This window comes from Rhinolophus sinicus, linkage group LG10 (genome assembly GCF_036562045.2).
Source record: "Rhinolophus sinicus isolate RSC01 linkage group LG10, ASM3656204v1, whole genome shotgun sequence".
NCBI classification, from domain to species: domain Eukaryota; kingdom Metazoa; phylum Chordata; class Mammalia; order Chiroptera; family Rhinolophidae; genus Rhinolophus; species Rhinolophus sinicus.
The window spans coordinates 30,676,439-30,701,782 of NC_133759.1; the positions used below are offsets into that span (position 1 = coordinate 30,676,439).

General features: G+C 36.7%; 1 protein-coding gene and 1 pseudogene across 1 annotated transcript in view; one reads left to right on the forward strand and one right to left on the reverse strand.

Moving 5' to 3' along the window:
• The window catches only part of LOC109444512 (collagen alpha-4(VI) chain), a 105,079-nt gene that overhangs the window by 40,558 nt on the left and 39,177 nt on the right, over positions 1 to 25,344 (forward strand). Inside the window, exons 11-21 of the mRNA XM_074312826.1 lie at positions 402 to 547; positions 700 to 792; positions 2,426 to 2,479; positions 9,774 to 9,845; positions 10,890 to 10,916; positions 12,372 to 12,416; positions 14,448 to 14,501; positions 17,743 to 17,805; positions 18,150 to 18,215; positions 24,124 to 24,177; positions 24,293 to 24,328. Coding sequence (XP_074168927.1) covers positions 402 to 547; positions 700 to 792; positions 2,426 to 2,479; positions 9,774 to 9,845; positions 10,890 to 10,916; positions 12,372 to 12,416; positions 14,448 to 14,501; positions 17,743 to 17,805; positions 18,150 to 18,215; positions 24,124 to 24,177; positions 24,293 to 24,328 — 710 coding nt within the window. The remainder of the gene's footprint in view (positions 1 to 401; positions 548 to 699; positions 793 to 2,425; positions 2,480 to 9,773; positions 9,846 to 10,889; positions 10,917 to 12,371; positions 12,417 to 14,447; positions 14,502 to 17,742; positions 17,806 to 18,149; positions 18,216 to 24,123; positions 24,178 to 24,292; positions 24,329 to 25,344) is intronic.
• Positions 22,344 to 23,504, reverse strand: LOC109444537 (leucine-rich repeat-containing protein 34; annotated as a pseudogene).

Sequence of the window (25,344 nt, forward strand, 5' to 3'; positions counted from 1 at the left end):
ATCAGAATATTTGTGAACAGTCCCAGTGATTGCCACAGTTTCTGAGAGTAAACCACAAATCTACTTCAGGAATGGGTTTAAAAAGATGTAACTTAATACAACAATGGGTGAAAACCTTCTATGAAATAACAAATAAGGACTGTAAGAGAGCTCTGAGAGTCTTTTCTTTTGTGGTTCTACCTAACTGCTTGACTTTCAGTTGGTGGGATTGAAAGGTGTCAGACCAGTTCTTTAAGAGAGAATGTCATGAGCCAATTTTGATTTTAACAAAAATGAAATCTGAGAAAAGACAGGTGAAGGAATAGGAAAGACGGGATGATGGATGAATATCTGAGTCCAAGACAAAGACATAGCATTCAAAAGACATACAGGTAAATTGCCCACCTGTTGGTACCTTGAAGGATTCTCTGGACTCCTCATTATTGGCTTGGAAGGTGTGCATAAATTAGAAGAGCTTCAGGAGCTGGAATTTGGCAGAGGATTTGCATATACTCAACCTCTGAGCATCACACTGCAGTCCCTCCCAAGCATCTTACTGAAGCAACTTGTGAGTATGTTTTTTTAAACACCACCCTTCGCTGGATCTATTAATTCTAATAATTTTTAAAACCCTGAGGTAATTTTGTCTCTTTAGTGTATAATGTGATGTAGGTTAAGAGATGAAAAAAAAAATCATGCGATGAGGATTCTGTCTTTCAGGACACAGTTGTAGAAAGAACATGCTGCAATATGTATGCAAAGTGTTTTGGAGAAGATGGGCACAGAGGTGATCATGGGAGCCCCGGGAGGAAGGTGAGGATTTGTTGGGTGTGGGACTGGGAGGGAGAGATGACATTTCTAGTAGATGACTGTAGATGACTGCATATCAGGCTCTGTATTATGTCTGAAACACACTTTTTCTAATTATATCCTCTTAACAAAACTTTGAAGTAAACGTTATTTTACAGGTTTGAAATTGAGGCTCAGAGAGGGCACACCACTTTCCCAAAGTTGCACAGTTACAAAGAGGCATTTTTTAATTTAAGCCCCTACGTCTGCCTGATTCCATCTCACATTCTATATTATGCTGCCTACTTACATGTATTTGACAAATATTTTCATAGATTCTCTCACTGCATGGAAGTTTTTATTTGTCTAGAAAATTTTCACTTGTCTAACCCCTGCTTTCTTTACAGGAGTCAATGCCCCTTTCTCTCCTATCTAACATCCTACTCTATAGCATGAAACTCTGATGAAAGATATAAGCACTGGTTCACTAGTGGTTAATTTGCATCTCTCTGTTAACTCTCGGGTTAAGAGATAGGAAAATTACTATTTCACAGTTTTAAGGGAGAATATCTCATTAGAAATGGTCGTCAGATATCCAGGGACTGAAGGTTCCGTTCTCAACTTCACGATGAGGGTACAATCACAAATCCACATGCAATGTTGAATCAAACGCCTTGGCTTTTCTCATCTTTTTACATTCTCTCTTTGTAAGAATTTCCGTCAGGTTGTTGGAATGAGCTCTTATTGACTTTGCAGATCAATCTTAATTTAGAACTGTATAAAGTATATAATTACTTTTTGAAAAATAAATTGTAGTTATGCATTAGCACTGGATTGTTTTCCCCATCATGTTGTTCGTAAATATCTGACTACAGAATCAGAAAATCAAATTTAGGCACCTCTTGACTTTTGGCAACTTAGGGACTATGCCTCAAAGGCTAAAGATGAGAATGTTTTGAATTTTTGACTTCTCTGCTCCTTCTGTTTGTTAGAATTCAGTGGTTGGTTGTAATGACTTTCATATCTTTGTTGATCACAAATAGACTAGGGCTCCCATATCTTACTGACCAATTTGTAGTCTAAATAAACACACCTGGCTATGCAATATCAAGCCAAACTCCCTTGAGAGGAAATGGTTTGTGGGTTTAGTATCTAAAAAGTAAAAAAAAAAAAAAAAAAAAAAAAAAAAAAAGAGAGAGAGAGAGAGAGAGACTAAATAGCTGAGTCATACAGAAATAAACAGCCATTTCTCATAAGTAATGGGGTGGTAACACCTTTGTTTACTGACATTTTGTTATGAGAATGTAAAACCCATACCATTCTCTTTAAGAATAACAATTTTCCTTAAACATTTAACTAGTTTTGGTTTGGATTTTCATAATAGAATGGCTTAAAAAGGTATTTTAGAAAAATAAAAGTAGGTTGTTGTACCAACTATTAAGACAAGTAGGTATTCAAGTTTTCGCTGTAAGACAGGCCAAGAATACTTGTCTCTATATATCTTTGGGCATGGCGTTCAACATTTAGTAGAGTCTCAGTAAAATGTCCACTCAGTGAGACAGGGGTACCTATAAGTAACAATTTTTATTTCATGCAGATTTAAGAAATGAAGACTTTAGAGTCCAAATTATTTACTTTGATTTTTTTCTCTCCTCAGGGACAGAAGGGTTCTGGCGGATTACCTGGTCATCCTGGTGAAGAAGGTGGACATGTAAGTACTAAATCTTTTTTTTTTCTTTAAAAGAATATCGTACAATGGGTCTATTATCAACAATACTTAATTGTGCTTAAGTCATGACATTTTTCTCTTCTATGCCATTTCAAATGGGTTTAAAATATCTATATAAAAATAACTGTTTATTGTAACAAATGTCAGGTGGACAAAGTATGTAAAGATATAGTTGCTAGAAGATGTTTAATGAGGAAGTACGGTCATTTTGTTTTTTAAATCAGTGAATTTGAAGTAACTGAAAATATGGACTGTGTCTAATGTGCATGCATATAATAGTAGTTGTTAATCGTGAGCTAAATTTCAGAATTTGTTGTTAATGAGGTAGTCATGTCTATACCGTGTTTCCCCAAAAATAAGACCTAGCCGGACAATCAGCTCTAATGCATCTTTTGGAGCAAAAATTAATATAGCACTTGGTCTTACGGCTAGGTCTTGTTTTTGGGGAAACACGGTAAGTGGTTTAACAAAATAGATTGAGAAGAATCAAGGCCATTCTCACAATAAGATCACTCAGATATCTTCCAGAATGGCAGAATAGAGGTGTAGTTATCTACTGATGGTTTGTATATAACCCTGGATACATCCTGGACAATGGAAAGTTACCTATCATTTGATTGGCTATAGAGAAAAATGTATCTCATAGAGAGAATTATTAGCTAGGGCACTGAAATATGGTAGGGATCATCTTTATTACATCATTTAAATACCAAAAAGATTGAAAAAACAAACATTGTTTTTAGTTCTTTTAAATTGTGGAAACCATTTTGCTACAGGTGTGTGTTTTAAAGTTGATTTGTGTATATCACTGGTTCTCAAACTTTTTTGTCTCAGGATACCTTTATACTCTCAAAGATTACTGAGGACCTCAAAGATATTTTTTTGATGTGGTTTCTATCTATTGATGTTTGGCACATTAGAAATTAAAACTAAGAGAATTTTAAATGATTTATTTACTTTATTTCAAAATAACAAAAATAAACCCATAACATAAATGACATTTCTTTATGAAAGATAATAATATTTTCCAAAATAAAATATGTTAGTGAGGAGAGTGGCATTTAAAAACATGTTTTCAAATATCTTTAATGTCTAGCTTATTAGGAGACAGCTAGAGTCATGTATCTGCTTCTGTATTCAGTCTATCATGATATCACTTGCTCTGTGGCCCTTTAAAACCTCTACTGTACACTTGGGAGCGAACAAGAGTAAAAAGCAAAGTGGCATTCTAGTATAATCAGGAAAATAGTTTTAACTTTGTGAGAACCCCCTCCCAAAGGGTCTTGGGGACCTGAGGGGTCCTTGGACCAAACTTTTCAAACTACTGGTATATACAAACACTAATGTTCTCAGTGTTCCACCCAGCGTGGCACATCATTTTATTGTTCTGAACAATTATGCTGCCTGAACATGGAAAATAAGCAGAAATTAGAGAAAAATATAGCTGCTGTGACCTGTATAAACCGATCTATCTCTTTGACTACGTTTATGGGAATATTGCTCAACTTTTCTCTTTTGTTCGCTTCAGTAAATGTAGTATTAGATGTTAGAAATACATTCACAAATAGGAATTGTGAATTTTTGCTGTTTTGTACAGGAGTAGTGAAAATATTCCTTCCCATTTTTATGATGTTTTTAGATGTCCTTTAAGTATTGTGTTTTATACTAGGTCTGTGGTTCAACGAGCCCAGCCAAAGTTAAGAGAGTATTTTAAGGTCTGACCAACCCACCAGGATCATTGACACCAATTTCAGACAAACAGGATAAATAAGCCCTTATCTGTCTAGGGTGGGAGTTGATTTTGTCCTCCTTCTCTGCTGTCTTAACATCCTAAAACTAAAATGTTTTATAAAAATGTTCAAGTACAAAGCTAGAAATATAAAGTGAGCAACATACAAGTTTTCCCTTTCTGTATTTCAGTTACCTGTGGTCAACTGCTATCCGAAATATTAAATGGAAAATTCCAGAAATGAGCGATTCATACGTTTTAAATTCTGCACTGTTCTGAGTAGCGTGATAAAATCTCACACTGTCCTTCCAGAGAGGAGACCGATCCCTTTGTCCAGCATCTCCACACTAGACACTCCTGCCCATCAGTCACTTAGTAACCCTTCCAATTATCAGATTGATTGTCGCAGTATCGCAGTATCTTTGTTCCGTTAACCCTTATTTTACTTAATAATGGCCCCAGAGCACAAGAGTAGTGATGCTGGCTATTTGGATATGCGAAAGAGTAGCTGTAAAGTGCTTCCTTTAAGTGAAAAGGTGGAAATTCATGATTGAATTAGGAAAGCAGAAAAATTGTATGCTGAGGTTGCTAAGATTTATGGTAAAAATGGATCTTCTGCCTGTGAAATTGTGAAGAAGGGAAAAGAAATTTGTGCTAGTTTTGCTGTCACATCTCAAACTACAAACACATCTCATCGGGTAGGCATTTTGTCATCTCGCATCATCACAAGGAGACAGGAGAGTGCAGTACAATAATATATTTTGAAAGAGACACCACATTCACATAACTTTTATTACAGTGTATCATTATAATGTTTCTATTTTATTATTATTGTTGTTAATGTCTTACTGTGCCTAATATTTGGTTGGTGCAAAAGTCATTGCGGTTTTTGCAATTATTTTTAACCTTTTAAACCGCATAAATTAAACTTTATCATAGGTATGTATGCACAGGAAAAACAGCATACGAGTATATAGAGTTCGGTACTATCCATGGTTTCAGGCATCCACTTGGGGTCTTGGAATGTATGCCCCCTGGGGATGGGGGGGTACTGTACACAATTTTATATAATTTTTAAATTTTATAATAGCCACCTTAAAGAAAGTAAAAAGAAATAGGTGATGTTAATTTTATTAATATATTTTACTTAACCCGATATACCCAAAATATAATCATTTCAACATGTAATTAACATAAAAATTGATGAGCTATCTCACTTTTTATAAAAATGCTTTTTACTGCATTTCTCACAAGAGAAGGTGACTTTAAAATATGTTGTCCTCTGAATGGCTTTTCAGGTCATCTCCCATCAAAGCAGGTCTGATTGGTCTGCTCAACAGCAGACATCTCTCTGCAGATGTACAGGTTTCATAATGGGGCCCATAATTTGTGGGTTCAAATTGAACGTGTATAAGGATAAATAACTAACACCCCTAACCCCCCAAAAAACCCAAAACAAAAACGTTTATTGGTGTAAAACAACTATCAGTTTTATTGTTCTTGAACTCTGGGTTGAAAAAGTGAAAGGGGAACAGGGGGGCGTCTGGGGTCTCAGCTGGGCTGACTAGACCTTACGAGGCTGGAGGAACCACTGCTGAGATGGCTTTCTCTCTCATCCTCTGGTGCTCAGCTGGGGTGGCTGGGATGGCGGAAGGCAGAGGGGGAAGTGTATGGCGTATGGCGACTGCGTCTAGGAGGGCACACCCAGCAGGGAGGGTCAGTCCTGAGAGTGAGCATTCCAGGAGGCCAGGGCTGAAGCTGCAAGGCTTTTGAGCAAGCCTCACAAGTCACACGGTAACTTGTCTGCCACATTCTATTGGGTACAAGTAGGTCACTAAGTCCAGATTCAAGAGGTGGGTGGGAAGGTTAGACTCCTCCTCTTGATGGAGGTGTGGCAGGGTCACAGAGCAGAAGACCATGCAGATTTTGTTGTGGCCATCTTTGGAAAATACAGTCTGCCAGACAAATGAATTCTATATATTTTCAAAATTTACCTATTGTGAGATGGTTTAAATATGCATTTGTTACACATCGAAGACTTAGTTATGTATCAAATTAGTCAGATTATCTAAAATCACAAAAAATATTTATGTAACTTCAATAGTAAAAAAAAAAAAAGCTAATATTTGTCCCCAGCTTCATATGTGCCAGATACAAGGCTAAATATTTTATATACATTTTCTCATTTCATCTACAAAATAAGATATTATTGTTATTATTATTACCATTATTCTCATTTCTTATAAAGTAACTTGAAGCAGCCCAACATTTGAAAAGCTGTTGATGTTATTTTTTCCCTTAAATCATGGCTATAATTGATAGTTTTAAGAAGTACTGTGAGCAAATGGGAGACCAGCTTTTAAACATGATGGAGCGTGATGTCTGAATGAGAAACGCAGTAAGCCCGAATTTTATTCTCAAAACAATTTAGCACCTATGCCCCTTATAGGGTAACTCCCGTTTTCTCATGAGAACTTAAAAAATGTATTTGCCCAAACTTTTAGGGATGTACGTGAATTAAACAAATGTCTACTTATAATATTTAACTGATTTAGTTACACAGAAATATTTTAAAGTCTTCATTATGTAAAATGATATATTAAATTAGAAATTCTGCTTTTTACTCTCTCTAATATTTCATCAACCATTTTATTAAAAATTCTTTGCATGTAGTTTCTGTATCAGTTTCTTCAGCATCACTGGAGTCACTTTTGGAAACATCTCACCTGGTTTTTTTTAGAGTATATTGTGTTCACTTCTGTCTAAGTTGTTTGAGCTAAACCACTTTTGAGTCTGTTTATGAAGTCTGTCGTTGTGAATTTTATTTCTAGCTTCAAAACTCATTGCTTTATTTTTCTTATTAAGAATATTTTTATGGTCTCCATAAGGTAATCATGAAGTCTAGTGCTTTTAAGGTAATTTTAAGTCATATTTGCATGAATCTTATGAAGAAATTGTGAGGTCTCACCCTCAAATATAATAAATAAATAATCTCTGTTAGATTTCTTTATCTTCTTTGTTTTACTTTTTTAACTGGTCTGATAGGTGACCTCTATAAGTATCCCAAAAAAGTCTCAAATTAACACTGACTGGGTGTCAATATTATGTTGTTCAAAGTTAAGTAAAAAGAGCAGTTAAGAGAGTACTCTGAAATATGGGAAACTTTGTGAAGACTCAACTGTAAGAATACTCTTTCTCCTGAGGACTAATTTTGGGAAAACAAATACCCAATTATGTATGTACAGCAACTGAAACTTTAGAAGTTGGGAATAGAAGTCATAAAAGTGGGCTTTTTCTTTTTATTCACAATTTTCTTTTGAAAAAAATTTTAATTGTGGTAGAATACATGTGATATAAAATTTACCATCTTAATCATTTTTAAGTGTATAGTTCAGTGGTATTAAGAACATTCACATTTTTGTGCAGCAATCACCACCATTTATCTCCAGAACATTTTCATCGTATAAAACTGAATCTCTGTACCCGTTAGACACTGACTTCCCATTCCCCTCTCTTCCCAACCCCTAGCAATCACCATTCCACTTTTTGTCTCTGTGAATTTTACCTCTCTAGGTGCTTCATTAAGTATTTGTCTTTTTGGTTATTTCACATGAAGTTTATCTATGTTGTAGCATGTTAGAATTCCTTTTTAAGGTTGAATAATAGTCGTTGTATGTTTATGCCACTTTTGTTTATCTGTTCATCTGTCAATGGACACTTGGGTTGCTTCTGCCTTTTGGCTATTGTGACTAATGCTGCTATGAACATGGGTGTGCAAATATCTCTTTGAGACTCTACTTCCAATTCTTTGAGGTATATACCCAGAAATGGAATTGTTGGATTATATAGTAATGCTGCTTCTACTTTTTTGAGAAACTACTGTACTGTTTTCAACAACAGCTATAAGTGCATAAGAGTTCCAATTTCTTCCCATCCTTGCCAACACTTAAAAAAAAAAAAAGCCATTGTAAGAGTGGGTTCATTTTTAATGTTTTGTTAAAAATAAACTTTAAGAACTTTCCCTTGGTATCCGTGCTTTATCAGGGACATTTGTTTTGTATATATTTTGCATGTATTTTGCATATATTTGTTTGATTTATTTTCTAATAAAGACAACCAATTATTCATGATTGATAACACTACATAGTGCAATACAGTAAATATGTTAGAATTAAATTTTCCAGATGAAGCTAAACACCACACATTGAACCTAAAAATGCATATAGACTAGGAAGAAGGGGAGAAAGCAGACAACTATTTGGCATCTACTGTGTGTTAGGCATTTGGTATAAGTTATGGCATTTAATCTTCATCACAAGCCTACTGAAATGTGTTAATACTTTCATTTTACAGAGGTGAAAGTAGAAACTCAGAGACAGTAGTGATTTATTAAGGTCAGATAGAGAGGGTTGGAGATATACCCAAACTCATGTCTATCTGATACCAGAACCTGCGCTTTCCTCACTATCTCTTGCTGTTCATTGAGTATAAAACACCTCATTTGTCTATCCGTTTGTGAAGTACTTTCAATACAGTATCCCATGCATTCATTGCAACAATCCTTGAATGGTTATAATCAGTATTATTCAGATCCACTTTTTATAAATGGAGAAAATTGTAATTCATTGCTTGTCCAAGCTTATAAAATAAGTTGGAAACAGAACTGGGGCTTGAACCCAGATCCTTTCATTTTATATCCAGAGAACATCATACTTTACCATGTTCCTTTTTATTGTCCAGGGCAATTTTTGTAGGGAAGTTATATAATCTCATTAAGCCAAAGTTAGAGGTTACATTTATAGACACTGTTTTGAGGAAATCTCAAAACAGTATGGGCTATACAATACTTTCTAATTTATATTTGATCAGTTTGGCAAAAAGCATGATATCTACCTTTCCCTTCCTTTTTTACTACGTAGATCAAACAGTAATATTCATTATAATTCAGGAAGTCATTCTTCAAATCCTGATTGGAAGTCTACTGTGTGCAGACACTGTGCTTAGGGCTGGAAACCCAGAGATAAATAAATGAGACACTGTCCTTGTCTCCAAGAAGCTCACAATATAGCAGGAAACAATATAACACAAAACAGTAATAACACACGATGTAACAGAAAAACCTTTTTAGAAGAGGAGGTGACAAATGATCTATACCTTAGGAATGGGCAGGATTTCACCTAGAAGAGAAAAAGTTAAATTGTGGTTTATTCTTTGTGGGACCACAAGGAAACAATCCAACTTTAATTGCCTGAAGGAAATAGTCTGACACACTTCGGTTTTGTTTGCTGACGTTTTGCCCATGTGGCTTGACTGAATTGATCCAAAATATAGATAATTTGGATTTGTATGATTTGGGGTCATCAATATGGGCAGTTGATGGATGAACATTCTGATTGCCTTGTAGGTGATCTGGTCAAGTCTCTAAGAATGTCAAGTAATTGTAAGGACCACATCCCATTTTAGTCATTCTGATCGTTGTTATTGCTGGTTTGAATCGGTTGGGTGGTCATAGAGATAGATAGCTCCATGTGTATCTTTATTTCACAGGGAGAAAGAGGCCCCCAAGGTCCTCCTGGACTCCGAGGTGAGGAAGGATGCCCGGGGATGAGAGGACCTAAGGTAAGTGTCACCTTGAGCTGTGGAATTCTCTCCCTATCTCTCTGTTTTATCCCTTGAGTTTGAAGAAAACCTTAATTCTTCAACATAGGTCTTGCATCTTGGCTCCTTCTCAGATGGACCGTTTCCCAGAAGGAGAGCCTGAGAAAAGGAATCAAGTGCAAATAGGAAGGCAATCTCAGTAAACACTAGTAGGGAATAGAAAAGTTAGACAGGGAGGGAAGGTGGCCTAAAAAGTGTATATTATCAATTCAATTTCCACTATGGGCAGACAGAGCTTAATCCTGCTGAGGAACCCTGGCAGCCAGTGTTATCCCATTAAAGAGTGAGGGAGCTGGGGTATTCATACACCAAATCCTCTCAGGCATTAGGTGAGGGCCGCTCCCGTGGGTCATTAATTCCCCAGCACTTCTGGCCTGTCCTGCATGTGGGCAGGCTCTGGTACCAGAAAAAAGCCTCAGGAAAAGAGTCACAGTTCTGGCAGTTGGAAGGTGGGCTTGACAACACTGAAAGTTTAAAGGCTAAAGGAATAGTGGGTGGAGCACCCTTGTGGTTGCATTAAACGTCTCTTAACCTTCCTCATTTAGACAATCTCCTTTAATATGGCCAGAAAAGATTTTCTATAACCTCAGAGTCTTATAGAGAGTTTTTTTTCCTGACCACAGTGACCATATTCTGTGTAAACAAATTTTTCTTTCATTTAATTGGTCTTCTTGTTCTTAGAAGCCCGCTCATGCTTGTTATCCAGTGTATTTTCATTTTAGTTTGAAAAATATGACTTACAATAAATGGCAGGTCACTGCTGTTACTTGCTCACCCCTACAATGTGAAGAGTTACAAGGCGCAATTTTTCTCCAAGCCACAAGCAAAAGGGAGTGGTAGTAATCAGAGTACTGTGACGTCCATTACAGTTGCTTGAGAAGAAATCTTCATGTTGCTCTAACAATTGTGTTTTCTTGAAATCAGAGAACGTATGGTTTCCTAAGTGAAACAATGGTTTACAAGTCTCATTTAAGCTCAATTCTTTTTATTTCTTCCCAACTTTAGGGAGAAAGAGGATTTTCAGGAGAGAAGGTAGGTAACCTTATTCACTCTTCCTAAACTGGAGAGCAGTTTCTTTTAGAAACTTTAAAATACTGAGTCCAATCACTTTTCCTTTGCTTGAGGCAGGTGGGGCTTAAAAGTTTTAGAGGAAGAAATATGTCAGATGGTATTAACAGCTAAACTGTCATGCAAATGAATGGCTATTTCAGGCTTAAGGTAGGGATATATGTTATCATTTGAAGGCTTTCTAATGCTAAAATAATTAAGCCACCATATTTATCACATAATGTCTGGAAGAGTTTGTCCTGAATTCAAGGTGTGGTTGGGAGGGTCTGGTCATGGTGATAATCAAATGGGAGAGAAATGCTAGGACAGGGTTGGTGAGAAAGGAGTTGGCACAATAAGGGAATAACTTTACATTCAGATTCAGAAGCAAAGTATCCATTTTCTCATTCATTTATACAAAAAAAAAAAATTTATTAGGTACCCACTCTGTTCCCCACATTATCCTAGGCAGTGGTTGCAAAAACGATGAACGAGAGAGACAAGGGCTGATAAAGCTTCTTTACTCGTGTCTCCTGGTACCACTGATTCACCCCATATGGCCTGTGGCAAATTTATCATATAATTTTAGTCTGAGAATTTGGCATGTTATTTTCATGCATTAGCTTAGCTGTGCTTTGGTTAAAAAAAAAAAAAAAAAATGCCTGGAACTTTATTTCCTCATGTGGACAGTAAGAGTACATCCACACATGTGAAATGCATTGTATTTTGCTTGCAAATCTCTGAACTTTTTTTCAAAAGATACTTTAAAATAAATATTTTAACTGTCATTTTGAGGTTGTTGGCAAAACAAAGGGCTCATGATTTGAAAGTGATGACCTATTTGATGAGATGTCACCATGCAGCTGCTGGTTTTTACTCTTATCATCTAGTAGCCTAGGTTTTCATTTCTTATGGAGCTTTTTTATTGTGAGTCTCCCAAATGTACATGTATGCATACACTCCCATTTCATTTCTCCTTAATCTGAGATCACCCAAATTTCCCTTATGCAGATTAATTCAGGCATATTTGCCAGTCTTCTTAAAGAAAAACTGGTCAAAAACAAAAGGACCACCTTTAACATTACAGATAACCGGTGGGAAATGTTTCACTCAGTCTTGTGAAAGAGTTACTTGTTTCCAGTGCAAAACTTTAAAAGCAAGTCTTTCTATCCATTCAAAATTCGAGTTTCGTTTTTTTCTTATCTTTTTCTTTGGCCCCTAAAGCTGCCGGGAAAAACAGTATATAACGCTAATGACTATTTCACAAAGAAAATAAGCATTGCTTTTTAATCATGGAGTACAGTATGTAAATGTTGCTTTGGGAGGTCTAGATTCTTCTAACTGAAAAAGTAATATCAGCAAGGAAATTAACATCAAATCAATAATCATGTGTTTCTGATCTTCTTGTCTCTAATATTTTCATCTTCCTTTGCTCTACAGGGCAACTCTGGTGAGGAAGGTATTGATGGCTTGGATGGAGAACAGGTACAGAAAGTTTCTCATTCTATGTTTCTCTCCTCTACTAGCTTGGCATTTATGCTCTCTATTTATACTTTTCATAATTAGTCTAGAAATTTTAACATGCGTGCTCAATAGTCTAAAGTTAATATTTGCCCTTATTCTCAAAATACAAGGACTCTAGAAACTTAACCCTAATGAGCTGCCTCCCATATTACATATTAATGTCCAGTATTTTATTTCCATCTTTTTTTGTTAAATTCTACTGATTAGACACTATTATTATTGTTTTATCAGTCAATGCTTATCTAGCTTTATTTACCCTTACATTTATTCCTATCATTGTTGACTTCAAAAGAACATGAAAAGTTCATGTTTCTTTTGTCTAAGGTACAACTTTTAGAATTTCCTTTAATGAGGGTCATAAACTCCCTTGGTTTTTGTTTCTCTGAAAATCTCTTTATTTTAACCTTTTTCTTGAGAAATAGTTCTTGGGTAAACAATTATTTTCTTTCAGCACTTTTAAAATGTTATTTTGTAATGTTCTGGCTTCTACTGTCTTCTGTATTTCATTATTGCTATTAAGTTATCTATCAAACTAATTGTTCTTTGGTCAGCAATCTTAGAAGCAATATCAGGCTGCTTTAAAACTTCCCATTCTTTCTATCTAGTTTTCTGTAGTTTCTTTCTCTTTTTTTTTTTAACTTTAGGTATAACTTTTTTTCATTTTTTTCTTCTTTTCAATTACACTTGACATTCAATATTATTTTATATTAGTTTCAGGTGTACAGCATAGTGGTTAGACATTTATATAATTTGTGAAGTAATCCCCCCAATAAGTCTAGTACCCACCTGGCACCATACATTGTTATTACAATATTATTGGCTATGTTTCCTATGCTGTACTTTACATCCCCTTGACTATTTTGTAGCTACTAATCTGTATTTCTTAATCCCTTCACAGTTTTCTGCAGTTTCAATATGATGTGTCCAGGTGTGGATTTCTTTTTATTTATCCTGCTTGGGACTTCTTAGGCTCTTGAATCTAAGCATTTGTGCATTCTGTAATTTTTTGAAAGTCCTTAGCAAATTATCATTTTGAAATTTTTCTTTTTCATTTTCTCTATTATCTCTTTATAATGTCTATTAAGAAATTTGTGAGACCTTCTCATTCTAACCTCAATGTCTCTTAACTTTTCTTTCAGATTTCCTTTTGCTTTGTCTTTCTGCGCTGCATTCTGAATAATTTCTTCAGTTTCTAGTTAACTGAGCCTTATGCCACTTGTGTTTAATAAATCATTTCACCTGTCAATTAGATTTTTAATTTCAATTATTCTAATTTTCACTGCAAGAAGTTCTATTTGATTCTTTCTCAAATCCACTTGGTCTTTTTTTAAATATTTGCTTTTACTTTTACTCGTTCTTTTTTTATTTTTTACTTATTTAAATGTATTAAATATACTTATTTTATATTCTGTGTATGATAGTTCTAATATCTATCATCATTGCTAGTCTGATTTTGTTGTCTGTTGTTTCTGTTGGCTCCCCATCCTGGTGTCTCCCTCGTGTGGTGTGATGTTTTGATTTAAACTTATTTTTGATTGAACTTTATCTATGAGAAATCATTAAGGTCTGAGTTGAAGGTTGTTTGCTTCTGCCACGTAATTGGTGGCACTACCTCCTAGGACCACTTTAGTATAGATGATCAGGTTGTGATTTTTCACACCACACTGAATGATAATTTTTAGGACCACCAATGGCTATTACTTCTGTGGAGTCCTGCTTTCTCTCTCTAAGTCCTGCTTCTAAACTCTAAGGATTTCTCTTTTTCTCTATCAGCTCATTAATGTATATAAAATATTTTAAAATTTATTGGTAATCCTCCCTTTTTCAAAGGGAGGATTGTTCATGGCATTTAGTCTGTCACACACTCAGAAATAGAATGGTAAAAAAACTTTCCACTGTTCGCTAGAATGTGAAACTATGTGAAAAAAGTATCTGGTGTGACTAATATAACAAAGATTCTTTATGTATTTATTTTTTCTTTTCTTTTTTTAGGGTAATCGTGGAATCCCTGGGTCATCTGGAGAAAAAGGAGATAGGGGAAATCGGGTAAAGTATGAGGATATTCTTTTCTCATATTTCTATCGCTTATACTGATCTTGATAGTTTACTTTTAAGTTTTGGGAAAAAGTCATCTAGTGGCTTAAGTACTACATTGGGAGTTAAAGGGAAATAAATATTAGAAGACTGTTTGGAAGATTTAACTTAAGGCCTGACTCTGTTGATAGTGAAATGATTAATGTAAACTAAGTTATTCAACTTTTTGTAATTCTCATTCCCTATGTCACAAGCTTTTATGTCTCTCTATTGCCAATGATTCAGTCTTGCATCCAAGATCTTTTAACCACATCCTTCACTAATCTCAGTCAAGAAATGTCCTTCCCAGGATTAAGAAATACAAATTGGCAGTTATAAAATAGTCATGGGGATGTAAAGTACAGCATAAGGAATATAGTCAATATTGTAATAACTATGTAGGATGTCAGATGGGTACTAGACTTATCAGGGTGATCATATCAAAAAGTATATAAATGTCTAATCACCATGTTGTATACCTGAAATGAATAAAATTTTGTATGTCAACTGTAATTGAAAAATAAGGAAAGAAGTATCTTTCCCAGTCAAATTGTACTACTCATTGTCCCCTGAAGATTCCTTATGCATGCCTACCACTGTGTCTTGGCTTATGCTAGGTACTCCATCCTGGAATGCCTTTTCCCTGCCTCCATCTTCAGTGCTTATTTGAGTATCACTTTTTCTTCAATTTCCACTTCTCTCTTTCCTCCTCATGATGCTCTCATTGAGCATGTCTGTCTGTAGTGATCTCCTTCTCTACATCCTTCCAATGTACATTATTTGTACTATTTGCTTGACAGTGACTATACACTGCCTCCTGTTGATAATTATATTTCTATGTAAGGAAAGGCATATGTACTCAACTGTCCCTTTCTGTACCAGTGGTAGACATCATTAACCAATTATAGAATACAGCCTGAAGGATCCATCTCAACACAGTACTATAATCAGCTTCTGTTGAATGATTGGATTAGATAAGGGGATGAAATTTATTTGCTTACTATTTTTTTTGTACTCCTCATGGAATTAGAGTAATGCATAACCTCAGGTGTGGATTGATTTCCTGCTAAATGAAATAGGACATCTTAAGTCATGGTTCTTTATGGAGGTTTAATTTCTAATCTGCAGTTTGTGGATCAGATTTTGGAGAATGTGGAAGACACCACACTTCCCTCAAGAGTGGAGACCCTTCAGTTTCCATTGAATCTAGTTAAATTCAGTAAACACCTGTCAAGTGTTTCCTACCTGTAGGGCATTTTGCTAGACACAAAGAAGAGTTCAGAGATAAATAAGTCATGGTTATGACCAACAAAGAGCTTATTAAGTGGTGAAAGAGATAAGGTTTGTACAGGAAGAACTATAATACAAGATAGGATGGGTAAAGGCTGCAAGAATGGTGCAAATAAAGAACGAGTGGGAGCACAGTGACTTGGAGAGGAATCTAAAACAAGGTCGTGTTTCTTCATGAGATCAATTATCAAAATTTATTGAGCATCTATTGTAATTCAGATATGACTGCAGGATGGGGAGCAAAACAGGCATGGGTTCTGTTTCTCAGAACTGGCCTCTATGGGGAGAGATCCATTAATGAAATAATCATGGAAGTAGACATACAATTACAGCTGAGATCAGTGCTTGAAGGAGAGGTAAATGACAGTGGGATCTGATCTAGCCTGTGCAGTCAGAAAGGCTTTATCGAGGGAGTGAAGATGGGATGAAACTTAAAAGATGAGTGACAACTAGATGGTGAGGGAGGAGAGAAAGGGGCAAGAGACTAACTTTCCATACTAAGGTGTGTGACATTTGAGCACGGTGCTGAAAGGTGGAGAGGGCTCTGGAATACCAGGGAACACAGGAAACCAAGACATTTTTCACTCAGGCCTCCATGAGAGAGACACACAGGGTACTCCAGGTTATGAAAAAGGAAAGACAGAGTTAGAAGAACTCAGAATGGGTTTGGACAAACAAGGATTCCAATTCAACAAGAGTGGAAAGTGAGATAAAAAACATAAAGAAGGGGAGGAAAGTATGGAAGAGCAACTTGGAGTCAATTTACTGTCATGTATAGGGGTTTTGTCTTTTCTATTGCATAGTCAGGTGCTATCGAAGGTTTCTAGGCAAGGAAAACATTCAAAGCTACATGTTTGGAATATTACTCTGGAAGCTAGTGTCTGGGTCAGAAAAAGGAAGGGCTAAGAGTTTGACAAATCATAATAGGAACCACATGCCTGGGTCTGTACTCAGCATTTTAACTTATTATTCCATGTAATTCCTATACCAACTCTATGAGCTAGGTATATCTGTTTCACAAATGAGAAAATTGTCTTAGAGAAGTCAAAGAAATTTGCCTGCCTAGTAAAGTAAGCAGCAGGATTAGAAATGAGAATTAACAAACTTCTTTTTACCATTGTATCAGGCCAGAAAAGAGGTAAGGATAAGTCTCAAGTTATAATGAAGGAGGCTTCTTTCGGAGCCTAGAGAACATTCCATTCTTTGTGTGTCTGAGACCCAGATCTCAGAAAAAGGTCCCACGTCATTATTTTCAGAGTGGATGTATACCCTCCAGAACTAGGCACATAACATCATCTGAGGAAGGTTCTTGGCGTGGGGGCTGTCCCCGACTCTGTGACTCTGTGGGAACTACTACACAGGTGTGGTACCATTAAGGGCAAGTTTTAAGAGAAGCCACCATTTGCTTATCATGTCATGGTCTTACAGCAAGTTGCTTCATCTTTCTGTTTCCCTGTCTATATCAGTCAGAAACTCTGGAACCATTTTCTTCTCTTTTTTCCTGTTTTTCATAGGATCTTGCTCTGCTTATGTTACCCACGTTCGTGATAGAGAAAGCCTCCTTATACTTAGATGTGTTTCTGTGTGGGAGCATCACGGAGGAGTGGAAAGATCAAGGGACTTGGGTGTAGGGAGACCTGGATCCAACTTCTCTGAGCCTCAGGTCTCTCATGTAAAAAGGGGGTAATTCCTGAGTTATGAGGGTTAAATGAGGTAGTGCACTCCGTGGGCCAAGCATAGGACAAATTTCAAATAATAGTCTATTCTGTGTCTCAACCTCACTTCTTTGTCAGTGAATACTTTGAAGTTTCAGTAATAAATTGCTCTTTTAATTTGATTCTCATTTTTCCTTCTTAATGTTTTCTTTCTTTTAGGCAATAGGTGATTTAAAAAAGTGACACTTGTTTTTGTGTGTGTGATTTAGGGCTTGATGGGGCCACCTGGACAACCTGGAGAACACGGAGAGCCTGGGTTAAGGGGAGATCCTGTGAGTAGTGGCTGAGGGGTTTCTGCTGCTTTAATCCAGGGGCTTGTAAACAGTTTACTGGAGCACAAAGGCAGAGAACAATTAATTATTCACTCGTGAGGCATCATTCAGCCTATTTTAGTGTTGTAACAAGAGATTTGAGAGAAAACCTATCTTATAGGACATTTGATTCTTAAAGAGTTTGGAATTATAATTGCATTGCATCATTGGGATGACTGAATAAGCCTAGACAATTAAAAGTGTCCAATTTGTGCCTTTTTTTTTTTTTTTTAAATCCTGATTCCTATAATTTCTTTTCTTGTCTTTCGGTCCAGCTGAGGTAAGCAATCTTGTATTTTTTTCAGGGGGATCCCGGAATTGATAGTTATATCCAAGGCCTTAAGGGAGAAAAAGGAAGGCGTGGACCTCAGGTAAGATGGTCTCTGTTTGCTTGGGGATATTAGTGTCCGTGGGAAAAGATGCTAGCAGGTGCAGAAGTCTCGGCATTCTGCTTGGATCAGCATAGAAAACCAGAGCAAACCTGTGGGACTCCATTGTCTATTCAGAGACGGGAGCTCTGCACGTGAATCCCCACTTACATCCTTGTCCATGTGTCCGTGTTTCATAGGGTTCTTTTTTTTCCTTCTGTACAAATCTTATCTCCCACAACACTCATAATACATGTTCCTTTACCTCTTTTGTCCTTGGTTTCTTCATATCCAAAATGAAAGCATCAGACTCAGTGATCACTGAGATCTTTCCAGTTTTAAATTCTCCAATTTTATAATGATGTCTTGATGTGAAAGATGCTCTGGGTCATTATGCGTCCGGCATGCTTTCCATCATTGCCAATGGTGACTGATGTGAATTGGGCACTAGCCGTTTTTAAACATAGGATCCCTGTCTCGTTCTAAAGACTAGAAGCGTCGTGACAGAAGACATCACAAGAGGAAAGAGACTTGTTAACTTGACAGACGCTAACTTGCTGGAAGCCATTTTTAGGTTTTTATGTCTTAGACATTAAAATGCGTGACTCTGAAAAGTGACTAAAATAACCCAAGTGTCTCAGTCCTCACAGCTCATCATTCCCAATTTCCAGGAATGAGGTCTGCATATCAATATATCTACAACTGTAGAGAAACCTCTGTTGGCTTTGAACTCCAATTTTCATCCTTTGACAAAACCTTGGGATATCAAGGTTCTCCTTCCTGGACTATGGCTAGTTCACATCCGTTTTGTATATGTCCAGGTCCTGAATAAAATCCAGTTTGTAACAAGGTCATTATTATGTAACTATGTGAAAAAAAACTGTCACGATTTGCTGCAAGAATTTCTCATCCTGGTGTTAATGACAGTTATTTTGGACAAACGTCACTAAGAGGGTTCTCTTTGGTGAGTGGAGATTAGAAACCCCTGTGACTATCCACTGAACAATAATAACCCACTCAGCTATGGGACTGAGCTAAGAAAACAGCAGGGTAGCAACCATTAATTCATCTGGGCCCCAGTTTCCTCCCCTGCAAAGTGGACAGATTAGAGAAACCATTTCAAAGTTGCCGTGAGCTAGTGGTTGTCATGGGAAGAAAGGGCATGACCTGTGTATAAATTGAGCTTTGGTTCCATGGTTTGCTCATGATTTAACAGCTGGGAAGGAACTCAGGCATCTAGATAAACAGTCTAGTGCTGTGTCCATCACAGCACCACAGCTATGGGAAGAGCCTCATGCTTACAGCTTTCAGAGGTTTCCATCACTGACTTTAGCTAAGGTTAATCTTGAACAGCAGAGCCCTGAATTGTGCGTACAAACAAAAATTTTAACCCTTTGAGGCAGTGCCACGTTGTTTTGCATTTGTGTCCCCCATGGCCATCTTAAAGAAGGGTGCTCTAAGAATTTAGAAGATAGCCCTCTAGGGGGCACTCTTTCATTGGTATTAGTTCTGAGTTGAGTGGAAGAGCAGAGTTGACGTTGCGGTTTGGATGGAGATGCCCTGATGAAGCAATCTTTCAAACCAAAATGAGAAACTTTATTATATCCTTAGTTTTGGGGAAAGAATGGAAAACCAGTCATGTTTTCACTGGGGAGAATGAAAAACAATACAACCTTTTTTGGAAGGCAATCTTAGGCAACATACTCATATGTAAGCACAATGCAATTGTCGCACTCAAGGAATTTAATATTGATGCAAAATTATTTCCATTATACAGTCCATATTGAGATTTCCACACTTGCCCGAACAATGTCTTTTATGGCTATTTTTATTGTTCTGGGTTCCAATCAAGGATTATGCAGTGCATTTAATTGTCTTGCCTCTACAGTATGCTTTAATCACATCCATTGTCCAGTATTTGTTTGTTTACATGATATTGACATTCCAAACCAATTATTTTGCTAAACATCCCTCAGTTAAGATTTGTCTGATTGTTTCCTCATGACTAAGGTTAAACATTTTTGGAAAGAGATTAAGAAATGCTGTACCCTTCTCAGTTACCAAGAGGGACACTATGTCAGCCTGTTTCATTATTGGTACATTAATTTGATCACTTGATTAAGGTGGTATTCACCAGATCGATTTATTGTGAGCATACTTTCCCCTTTCCTAATGATTAAGTAATCTGGACAATGATACTCTGAGACTAAGTTTTTTTATTTCCCAACAGTCTTTTATCCAATGGTTTCTGCATCAGCTTAAATAATTCCTTTATTATGCTGGATGCAAAAAACTGTTTACTGCTGAAATGAGAAAATGATAACTACTTTAAGAAAGAATCTTTATTATATATAGACCAATTGTGAGCATGCTGTATCTAAAGCTTTCTCTCTCATACAACTTACTTTATTTAAAAAAAATCCTATTATGAAAATCACACTACTAGATATTTGGGAATACAGAAAAGCAAAATGTAGAGGGAAAAAAAAAATAGTAGTTCCAGAAAGCGAGAAAACCATCAGTTTACTGAACTTTCCTGACTTGTTGATGGCAAAGTTATTCTCCCTGAGAAAGTCAGATGAGGATTCTATGGAATTATTAAAAAATGTTCTAGTGCAATATAAGAAAATGACTTTGTCTTTCTCCATATTTGGGGTAAATTATTCTTACACAGAATTTAGCATACTCGAAAAGAATATTATAGCCCATTTTTCTACTTTATAAACTTTTGATAAATATAATTTTTAATTGCTGCATACTATTTCAATAAGCATTTCTACCACAATTTAATTAACACTTCTGTCACATTGTGGAATATATAAATTTTTCAGAGTTTAATCTATTATAAATAACAGCTGGAAGAACACTTTACACAAAATGTTTGTTTCTGCATTTCACATTCTTTCCGAATTTCTGTATTCTTATTGAGTTGGCATGTGACTTCACTGAGTCATACTCTAAGATATCTCTACTTGGGATCAGATGGCATGCATTTCTCCTGAAAGATGGACACATTCTTTCTCTGGACACCACTCATCTTCCCACTTCTGACCTGAAAACTGTTGAGAGCACTAGAGAGCTTCCTCCTCATGACTGTGTATAACTCCTCTTTCTGTCATCATCTGTACACGCCACTCCACAGGTGCAGAGACACATGCTTCCACCTTCTGTTTCTGCCTGCCACTGTGGAGCCTATAGGATGCAGGTAGAAAAGGAAGTGCCATTTTTCAAATATGAAGCGTGGCTTGTTGGAGAATATGTGTGACTACTGTCCCAGCCGGATAAACCCTGACTTGTCAAACAAACAATCTCTGGGGAAAGGTGCCTACAACATGGATTGATTATTTATTTATTATTTATTTAATATGTACAGTTAAATATTATTATTACTATTTTGGCTTATTTATTTATTTATTTTATTTTTCAATTATAGTTGACCTTCAATATTATTTTACGTTAGTTTCAGGCACACAGCATAGTGGCTAGACATTTACATAATTTATGAAGTGATCCCCCCAACAAGGCTAGGACTCATCTGGCACCGTCTATAGTTATTACTGTGTTACTGACTATGTTCCCTGTGCTGCACTTTACATCCCTGTGACCATTTTGTAACTGCCAATTTATACTTGTTAATCCCTTTACCTTTTTCACCCAGCTCTCCAACCTTCTTCCCATGTGGCGACCATCAGTTTGTTCTCTGTATCTAAGAGTTTGTTTCTGTTTTGTTTGTTTATTTTGTTGCTTAGATTCCACATATAAGTGCAATCATATGGTATTTGTCATTCTCAGTCTGACTTATTTCACTTAGCATAGTACCCTCTAGGGGGACCCCCTAGGTCCATCCATGTTGTAACAAATGGTAAGATATCATTCATTTTTATGGCTGAGTAATATTATATTGCATATACTTGTATGTACCACATCTTCTTTATCCAATCATCAACATGGATATTTTCTTTTATTTTTTTTTCGTAATGGACAGTCATACAAAGTTTAATATAGTCATATCTTACACATTTGACAAAAGTAACTTGTTCTAATTTATGAAAAAAATTAACAGGCAGTAAAATATTAATCTCTGTGAATGTAGTTAGACAAACATGTGAAAATGATTTTAGAGCTTGTTTTTCATAGATGGCAACCTACTGGTACAAGATTAAAACCTGCATTAGCTGAGTGGATGCAAGTTTCTCCATAAATTAGTGTCCAGTAATACTGCTTTTTAAGGCCATTGCAGACTTCTGCAAGATACACACGTCCATCCACCACAAATGGCTCCCATTTGAATTAAGTCTGAATATGCCACACATGTAGCCTCATCAACTTTGTTTCTCCAAATGTAGATATTAGAGTGTGGAATTTGCTTTCATTGATTGTGAAAGTGCCACCAATCCTTCTTCCTCTGTGTTGTTGCTGACTACTGACAACGCTTGAAGACTCCTGTTGTGTGAAGCATGTCACTGAGATACCTACTTGGCTCCTGCATTTTCTATTCAGCTGACATCAAGGTAGCGCAGGCTTTTGTTCAGATACAGTGCATCACATCACTGTTTTATACCACAGTTTCTTATGCTGTGCTTCTACCTGTGTAGTTCAGCAAGGCAGTGATTTTCTTTTAACACGTGGCAGAGATGAACTGTGGACCCCTCCTGTGGACCCCTCCTAAACAGTATACCTCGGTTTAGGTTTATCCTTTTAATTGTTTGGTTTCGAGTTAGGACTGTAGCAAATGCTATCACACTTTGCATTTCCAGATCTCAGTCACCCAGATCTAACTTTTCTAATGAAGAATTAATTTGTAGCATTGCAGCAAAAAAAAAAAAAAAAAAAAAAAAAAAAATTCCACCTTTATTTTCAATCTTGTTTCTGGTCATTCTTAGGTATTTCAGAGTTGTATTCTTATGTAGTGCTTTGGAAATCAATTCTCCACCTGCAGGCCCAGTATCATTAAACATAAGGTTTAAGTAAATGAGAATGTATTGTTTCTGAAGCAGTTTTGCAGCATAATATGTGCCAACATCACTGAGGAGGTTATGTCTAACATCCAAACCATTAATATATGGATTCTTCTCTAAAATTTTGGAAAGAATCCAAAAATCTTCACCTGTTGCTCTTTCCACTGGTATTCAGTGATTGTCACCAGCAATGTTTAATGTGATTCCTTCCAATCCCTTTTCAATTTTTTCATCCACTCCTTGGAGTATATGTAACAAAAGGATTAATTTTCTGGGAATTTTCCATACACCGATTATTATAACGTTCCTGGAGACTGCCAGTAGGTTTTGGAGCTTCCTTCAGGACAACCTATCACATGACAGAAGGGGAAATCCCGCAGGAACTCGGGGCTGTCTTGCTGCCTTGGGGGGCACCCCAAAATCCCAGCCACAGCTGGGGTTCCCAGGACATCCTACCGTTGCACCGCCTTGGGCCCCCAGCCTACTTGCAGGAATTGGCTGGTGCCACCCCACAGCTCGGGCTCTGGTGCCCCTTGCATGTTTCTTCCCTGCCAGGCTGGGGCCCGAGGACACCGTATTTCTTATCGCTGTGGTCCGCCAGGTCCCAGAGCTGAGTAGGGCTCGGAGTCAATATGGATATCTTAAAACACCAGAATTAAATCCGTTTGCTTCTAGAGTTGTGCTGACCAATAGAACTACCTGAGATCATGGAAATATTCTGTATCTGTGCTGTATAACATGATAGCCACCAGCCATATGGAGTTATTGAACATTTGAAATGTGCCTAGTATGGCTGAGCAACGACATTTTAAATTTTAATTTTAAGTATAATTCATTTAATCAATAGCCACATGTGTCTATTGGCTTCTATAGTGGACAGCCTATGTCTAGACAATAAATCGAAAAGTATATAAACATCTAAACTGATCTTCCCTTTACCTCTTACTTTTCAGGGACGTTCTGGTTTTGATGGACTTCATGGAGAAACCGGAAATGTTGGCCCTCGGGTAGGTGTAACTGCTCGTGGGATGTATTTCACCAGCTTTTGTGGAAGAGAGAGGTACTCTGGGGTGAAAATTGGCTGATTCCTTCTCTCAGGTCCCATTTCCTTTCTATTCTTAGGGGTCAAGAGGAAGACGAGGTCTACCAGGATTGAAGGTCAGTGCTTTCTGGAAAAAGTTGCTTCTTGTTCCACATACATGGCTCTTTAAGTAGTTCTCTCTGAGAGGCCAAGGATTGCATGAGGATCACGGGGAAGTTTCCATGGGGACATGCTCCATGAAGAAGGGAAGGTTTATATGGTCCTTCTCTGCTCCCTCTTCAACCTGCTAAAATATTTCATTTAGATTGAAAAGAAGCTAATATCTAAGAAAATGGCTTTGATTTCCAAAATAATATTTTTTCCATTTAAAGGAGTAGAACTTCCTATGGGTGCCTAAAGGAATCTCACAGTCACTAAATGAAGGAAAAAGATTGAGCTTTTGCTCTTTCCAAAGGGGGAATTATGTGATTTGAGTGGTGGATGGGGGGTACAGTTCTGTGGGGGAAATAATATTTTACTAAGCATCTATCTAGCACCAGCCACTGTGTTAGACCTTTATTTATATTCCCTCATGTAAACTTTTCTACTAGGAATTATGATTGATTACTTTTTATGGATAAGAGGAAACATAGGTTTAGCAAAGTGAAGTTACTTGTTAGAGGCAACATAGCTGATAATTGGTGGAGACAGGATCCCAATCCAAGAATCAGGATGCTCTTGGAAGTCTTTGCACAAGAATTAAGTTTATTGTGTAGAATTATCTGTAACATAGGGTGGTCATGTTTGCTGGCATTTTGTTTTCTAGTATTCTCATGATTTAAAGATGGAGAAGTCAGAGATTGATTACTGTCATCTCTGAACCTGGGAATGGTTGTGTGTGTGTGTGTGTGTGTGTGTGTGTGTGTGTGTGTGTGTGTTATCAAGGACCTAGGTACAAAAGATTAGACGCATATGTCTTCAAACCAAACATGTTGGAAAAGCACGGATATTGAGAAATCCCAAGTCTCAACATTCCACAAAGTTTTGTGGACACCAAGTAAAATATTATTTCTCATGCAACATTAGGATTAGAAATAAATCTTTCGATAATTTTTTGTGCTAGTAATTAAATCTTAACACTTGTGAAATAAAT